This window comes from Notolepis coatsorum (genome assembly GCF_963971535.1).
Source record: "Notolepis coatsorum genome assembly, contig: SCAFFOLD_1677, whole genome shotgun sequence".
NCBI lineage: Eukaryota > Metazoa > Chordata > Actinopteri > Aulopiformes > Paralepididae > Notolepis > Notolepis coatsorum.
Window position 1 is genome coordinate 1,374 of NW_028169929.1, and position 7,438 is coordinate 8,811.

The following is a 7,438-nucleotide window of genomic DNA, read 5'->3' on the forward strand; positions in this document are numbered from 1 at the left end:
TGTGTGTGTGTGTGTGTGCGTGGCGGGGGGTTCTTTAACTGTAATTCTACCCCACGTGGGGTTGTCAACAACCTGCGCCGTACGTAACAACTCGACAGGGACTTTTGCGCTTTCGTCACCGAGCCAATCGCGAACGAGCACGAGGGGAAAACCCCGCCCCTTGCCGAGAAGCCCCGCTGCGCGCTGCTATAAAAGCGCTGACAGCCCCGCTCAGCGTTCAGAATAACAGCCACAGCTCAATAAAAGACAACACGACACACGCACACTGACTAGACTTTCATCTCCGCTCTGCACGATCGCATTTTGGATATACAGCTATGACTCTGGAAGAGGTCCGCGGACAAGAGAACACAATGGACACCGCAGATAGGGTGCAACACGCAGGCACAGCCCTGGAGGAACTACTGGTGGCTGCAAATAAGCAGGACTACCTGACCGTCGGAGTTTACGAATCGGCCAAAATCATGAATGTGTAAGTATATATATATATATTAAAAAAAAAACATGAATCGCATTACATTGTGACATGCGCAGGTTTTTAATTGCAAAAAAAAAGTGTTGCGCTCTAGAAAAACTAGAATATTTCTAAATATTCCTTTTTTTTGTGTTTTGCAGCGACCCGGACAGCGTTGCGTTCTGCGTCCTGGCCACGGACGAGGAGTACGAGTGCGACATCGCCCTCCAGATTCACTTCACCCTCATCCAGGCCTTCTGCTTCGACAACGACATCAACGTGGTGCGGGTCAGTGACATCGAGCGCCTCGCCGGCCTCGTGGGCAGCGACTCCAGCGGCCAGGAGCCCAAGGACGCGCACTGCATTCTTGTCACGGTACGTTTTCACACACACACGGTCCAGTGTCACGAGTTAGCCAGTCAGCATTCCTCCTTCACCCCGCATGCTCACTCCGGTCTGCCCCCCCCCCCCCCTCTCTCTCTCCATGCACCTGCTGCCCTCATTACTGCTTATCCAGCACAGTAATCTAGGCTAAGGCTATATATGCATACTGCGTGTACAGTACACACCCTTTCTGTCTTTCCTTATTAAATAATGGCTCACAGGTTACTAAATCATCCTAATATTAGATGCGTGTTACATCATCATCCACCCTCCACTGACCACCACTATGCTTAATGTATGATTTACAGTCTGCATGTTGAAATAATAGCTCTACACAGCCATCACTGATATAGCGTATACAACAAATTTAAATTTAAATAAATAGTTTTAAGCAAATGTGTTCTTGAAACAAGTAAAAGAATCTACTGTACCAGTGCAGTAAGCACATTTGGCTTGGCAAGATTTCTTGAAATAAGTAAAAAATATCTAGGGTTCTCTCCTGATTGGATAACGTGGGAAGGGATACCAGAAAATGTGTATTCTGTTTACTGCAGAGCAGGAGGGAATGGGAGACCTGTGTTACTGACCAACACTATGTCAGTGATGGTTGTTGGAATGTAGAGCTATTTAACACATATTTTAACAACAAAAAAACGCCACTTACAGCACCTTTTTTAATAAAGGATGTTATCCTGTGATGGACTCTAATGTTCCGCCTCTCTTCTCTCCGCGCAGAGCCCCAGTGCAGAGCCCTGGAAGCACCCTGCCCTGGACAAGCTGAGCCTCTTCTGCGAGGAGAGCCGCAGCCTGTACGATTGGGTGCCCTCCATCACCCTCCCGGAGCGCTGAGGCGGGTGGACCCCCACCCCCCGCCCCGCCCCCGAAAAAACATCACGCTTCATGCTGATGAAGATGAAGAGAAAGTAACAGGAGAAGAGCCTCGCCGCTAATGGTGGGGTCTGTTGACGCCTGGATTACGAGGGCCGTGGACGTGCCCCCCCCCCACCTCTCGGCTCCCCCCGCTGCACGCTTTGGTTCTTTGGTTTCTTGGATTACTTCCCCTGTGGAGGGATGAGAGGTCAGGGGTCACGCTGTGGACTGGGGTCAGGTGTTCTTGTGTGTGGACCTTGGACACTGGGAAGGAGTTGGAACTGGCCTGATACCCTGTAAGCATGCTAGACACTCTGCCCCCTGGTGCGAGGGACGCGATGAGCTGACGACTGGAGATGGTTGATGGAAGAGAGAGAGAGAGAGGAGGGAAAATGGACTTCTGAAAGTGTGACAAGGTGGACTGGAGTTGTGTCAGAAAGAAGGAGGGATGTTGGAGGAACTAGTCTGAAGATTAATAACGGACGTTTCTTGGAGGGCTCTCCTGTGCAGCGGCAAACGGGAAGTGCTTGGAATAATAACCAGACATTTGCCCGCGATTTATCACGATGCTGGAGCCGTTTCTGCACCTGACGTGCAGAATAACAAAGACTTGAAACCTCGTGATTTTCATGGACATTGACTTTACTTTCAGATAATGCAGAGAAATTAATGCAATATCGTTTTGTCTGATTTTGAAACTGTACACTTTGTTTTTAACATGTTTTTGTCAATAAATATTTTAATTTATACTCTTGTCTGTAAAGTTATTCAATCTGTGCATGCTCTATGTTTGAAAGCTCAGTCACTAATGTAGGTATTGGAAACTTTTAATTACAATGACGCCACAGACACACTCATATGAAGGTGTTGATAGTTCTGTGTAGTAGTATAGTACTGAACTACTGCACGCCGTTTTCTAGGCGCTGACGTTTCATTCCCCCAGACAGTTAGGTCACTTCCTCCTGGTTCAGAGAAGTAGCTCCTTTCACTGGAAGCTGCAGCCTAGATTACAGTGAAGCGTTATCTGATATGACGGGGAGATAACCGAACCAGGAAGTGCTGCACAAAGACCTGCAGACCTGCATGCTGCTCAGTACCAGAAAGAAGAGTAGTTGCAACGTAATAATGGTTGTGACGCGTGCTGCATTGACCTTTTACCGGCCAGCTGCCTAATGCGACAGCTTGCACAACTGACACGGCCAGCTCTGGGGCCGGGGGTGGGGGGGGGGGTACGGGGCCTCTGCCTCTCTCTCCCTCACCTCCTTTGTTTCTCAGAGCACGGCTTCTGCACTGTCAGCGGGGGGATACAGGGGTCTGTGTGTCAGGGGGCAGGGCGTCTGGCTGTACGTTCTGTGCATCCAAGCATGAATTGGGAGCTGCTTGCACTCTAAAGAATAAAGGATTGCACTCTAGAGAATACAGAACTGCAATCTATATGGAGAATAAAGAAATGCACTCTAATATAGGGAATAAAGAACTGCACTCTATATAGGGAATACATAAAGGACTGTTCTCTATAGGGAATAAAGAACTGCACTCTATATGGAATGAATAAAGGACTGTTCTCTATATACAGTAGGGAATGAAGTACCACACTATATAGGGAATACAGGACTGCTTTCTATATAGGGAATAAAGAACTGCACTCTATAGGGAATAAAGAACTGCACTCTATAGGGAATAAATAACTGCACTCTATATAGGGAATAATTAAAGGACTGCATTCTATATAGGAAATAAAGAATAAAGAACTGCACTCTATATAGGGAATAAAGAACTGCACTCTATATAGGGAATAAAGAATAAAGAAGTGCACTCTATATAGGGAATGAAGAATAAAGAACTGCACTCTATATAGGGAATAAATAATAAATAACCACTCTATATAAGGAATAAAGAACCGCACTCTATATAGGGAATAAAGAACTGCACTCTATATAGCGAATAAAGAACTGCACTCTGTATAGGGAATAAAGAACTGCACTCTATATAGGGAATAAATAATAAATAACCACTCTATATAAGGAATAAAGAACTGCACTCTATATAGGGAATAAAGAACTGCACTCTATATAGGGAATAAAGAATAAAGAACTGCACTCTATATAGCGAATAAAGAACTGCACTCTATATAGCGAATAAATAACTGCACTCTGTCTACGCCAGGGGATACAGAACTGCACTCTGTCTAGGCCAGGGGATACAGGACTGCACTCTGTCTAGGGCAGTGCTTCTCAAACTTTTTCTGTCAGGCCCCCCTTTGGCGGACCAAAATATCTTGGGCCCCCCCCCCCCTCGCCCCAACAAAATAGTCATGAAATGGGCCATGTTTAAATGTATTGAAATAACACCAATATCGTGACCTTTCAAATTGACATCACCTTCCCTCGCGAGAGCCACCTTGCCTCGCTGTGAAACAGCACTGCAGAATGGTCAGCTCCCATCTCCTCACACAGCGCAGAGAACAGGCGTGCTTTCAGGGCTCGGGTTTTGATGAAATTTACCACGTTTATAACTTCTGTCAAAACCTCATTCAGCTCAGGGCTAAGCTGTCTTGACGCTGGCGCCTCTCTGTGAATTTACAGTGCGTCCATTGCGCGTTTGGCGAGACCCCCTTGATGAGCGGCTGTAGCCCCCTCCTTTTCCCTGCCATGGCCTGCGCACCGTCAGAGCAAAAGCCCACACAGTTCTCACATTTCAGTCCATGTTCTGTCAGGTAACTGTCAATAATTTTGAAGAGCTCATCAGCTGTCGCTCTGTTTTTGACATATTTGCAAAACAGCAGATCTTCACTCAGTGACTGGGAATTTACAAAGCGAACATAGGAAATAAGCAAACAGTCTTTATTGCTGTCAGTCTTTGACAAGGCAACACGCATGTCATCCTCAAGGCTCAACTTGGCCCTATATTTTGTTTTCAGAGCTGTCATGGATGAAAAGCCAGCTTCACACAGATATGTGGTGCTGAATGGTATCAACACCTTAACTGCTGCATCATGAGATACTTGGTACTCAGCACCACACTCTGAAACTAGCTCTCCAGGTGGTATCAGATGAGATTTCAATGAGTTCTTCCAAGAGTTTGGATGGAGATGTGTCAGGAAGCTTTGTCTCAATGTTGTCTGTAAAGTTTTTTTTTATCAAGAGTAACTTAGTGATCCTTTTCTGTGTTTTATTAAATAATGATTTTCAGATTTTGAGAAATGGTCAAACTTATCCAAATATGGTATTTTCATGGAAAACAGTGCAGCTGCAACAGATAGCACTTTAGTGATATTTTTCTGTAATCCAAAAAAAACTTTTTTTATTTTTTTTTATTTTTTTTTTAAATCTCAAGGCCCCCCCTGTCACGCCCCCCACTTTGAGAAACACTGGTCTAGGGGATACAGGACTGCACTCTGTCTAGGGGATACAGGACTGCACTCTGTCTAGGGGATACAGGACTGCACTCTGTCTAGGGGATACAGGACTGCACTCGACTGTATAACGGGAATAAAGAACTGCACTCTATATAGGGAATAAAGAACTGCACTCTATATAGGGAATGAAGAATAAAGAACCGCACTCTATATAGCGAATAAAGAACTGCACTCTGTCTAGGCCAGGGGATACAGAACTGCACTCTGTCTAGGCCAGGGGATACAGAACTGCACTCTGTCTAGGCCAGGGGATACAGAACTGCACTCTGTCTAGGCCAGGGGATACAGGACTGCACTCTGTCTAGGGGATACAGGACTGCACTCTGTCCAGGGGATACAGAACTGCACTCTGTCTAGGGGATACAGGACTGCACTCTGTCCAGGGGATACAGGACTGCACTCTGTCTAGGGGATACAGAACTGCACTCTGTCTAGGGGATACAGGACTGCACTCTGTCTAGGGGATACAGAACTGCACTCTGTCTAGGGGATACAGAACTGCACTCTGTCTAGGGGATACAGAACTGCACTCTGTCTAGGGGATACAGAACTGCACTCTGTCTAGGCCAGGGGATACAGGACTGCACTCTGTCTAGGGGATACAGGACTGCACTCTGTCTAGGGGATACAGAACTGCACTCTGTCTAGGGCAGGGGTGGCCAACCAGTCAGAGACTAAGAGCCACAAAAAAATTACTGTGGTACCACAAAGAGCCACACCATATACCAGCGTTTCTCAACCTTTTTTTTCAGTCACGGCACCCTTCATGCGTTTATAGGTCTCACCCTCTGGCCTCTGAAGTTGCTAATGTCTTTTTTATTTGGGCCTCACAGGGTTAAAAGTACCCTGTGAGACCCACGGTTTCAAAATTACAAAATCACTTTTAGCCATTTAAAAAAATAATGTTTATTTAAAAAATGTTAAAGGGGAACTATTTTACTATTTCTTTCACTATTTGGGCACTTTTACACAATTCCTGTGAGTCTATGGAACACCTAGGTTTTTTTTTTTTAAATGCATTGTTTTGTATTTCTAATCAAGTACTAAAAACCGCATTTTTCTACCTTAAGATCTTAAGCCGTTTTGAGGCTGGGCTCCAACCACTGTGTGGCCTGGTGCCAACTGCCACATCAACTGCCACATTATTATGCAGCTGAGAAATCTCTGACATCACAGATATGCACATTTTCAGATGACTCAGTTCAGTGAGGGTGAATATTGTGAGAGGAGAATTGGAAGAATTCGCCAATATGAGAATTAGAGACATATATCCTATTAATATAAGTCCACATAGCTAAGAAACAATGGTAAACACTGAAAAAAGCCATTTATAAGATAGTTCCCCTTTAAGCACATGTATAGTCAATTGGTCCTGTTGTTCAGCCTCACAATGCTATTTGATAGTAAATGTGTTTATATGTCCCACCCTCTGGCCTCTGAAGTTGCTAATTTCTTTTTAATTTGGGCCTCACAGGGTTAACCTCTTAAGCCCGAGATATACAGTAAAAGTGTATATTTTCAGCATTATGTTTGTTTACCAATTATTTGAACTGTTATTAGTGAAATATAAGATTATAGAAATCTCAGGGCATTGAGTCGGAAACCGGCGCATATTGACAGGAGGAAGTGGCACAGCCAAAAGTGAGTGTAGTCTTTTGAAGGAAGAGACTCAGGGCTTTCAAATTTCGAAAAACTACCCTACCCAGCTCACACCAGCCCCTGTCAATCATCTGACTTCTGGATTTACTTTTTAATTTCTCTTATTTTTTGGGATTATCTCCCACAAACCTGAACGTTATTGCCATAAAACAGAACGCAGTTAGTTTCTCTACCTTTCTGTGAACGTCTTGCAAAAAACGGTGTTGCAATATGATGAAAAATGGTGGAGAAATTTACATTATAAAAAAGATGGCAGAATTCAGTACTGTATCTACAAAACCTTCTGTTTAATCATCTTCCCTTTATTCATTTGCTTAGATTTTTCAGGTCTGGTCAATTTTAGCATGGTGTTATTTACAGTCAAAGATAATTTTTTTTTTAAATAAAATTGATATTCTCCTTTGGTTCATTACAATTTACTCAAGCCTAGTAACAGACACACTATTTCTGACACTGATCCATATATGTCCCTAGATTCAGATACCAAGAACATGCAAATGGACCATTTAAAAAAAAATGTAAATGTTTATTCTACGTCCTTATGGAATGAGTGACATAAAAAAAAAAAAAGTTAAAAAAAGTAATTTTTTTTTTTTATTATTATTATTTTTTTTTTTTTATGGATGGAAGAGCCGCACATTGACGGGCAAAGA

General features: G+C 43.9%; 1 protein-coding gene across 1 annotated transcript; it reads left to right on the forward strand.

Moving 5' to 3' along the window:
• The first annotated feature begins 236 nt into the window (after positions 1–236).
• Positions 237–2,449, forward strand: gadd45ga (growth arrest and DNA-damage-inducible, gamma a). The gene is made up of 3 exons (XM_084339505.1): positions 237–472; positions 616–829; positions 1,574–2,449. Exons 1-3 carry the CDS (start codon positions 318–320, stop codon positions 1,685–1,687), a joined length of 483 nt encoding a protein of 160 aa, XP_084195631.1. The 5' UTR covers positions 237–317; the 3' UTR covers positions 1,688–2,449.
• Positions 2,450–7,438: the final 4,989 nt, after the last annotated feature.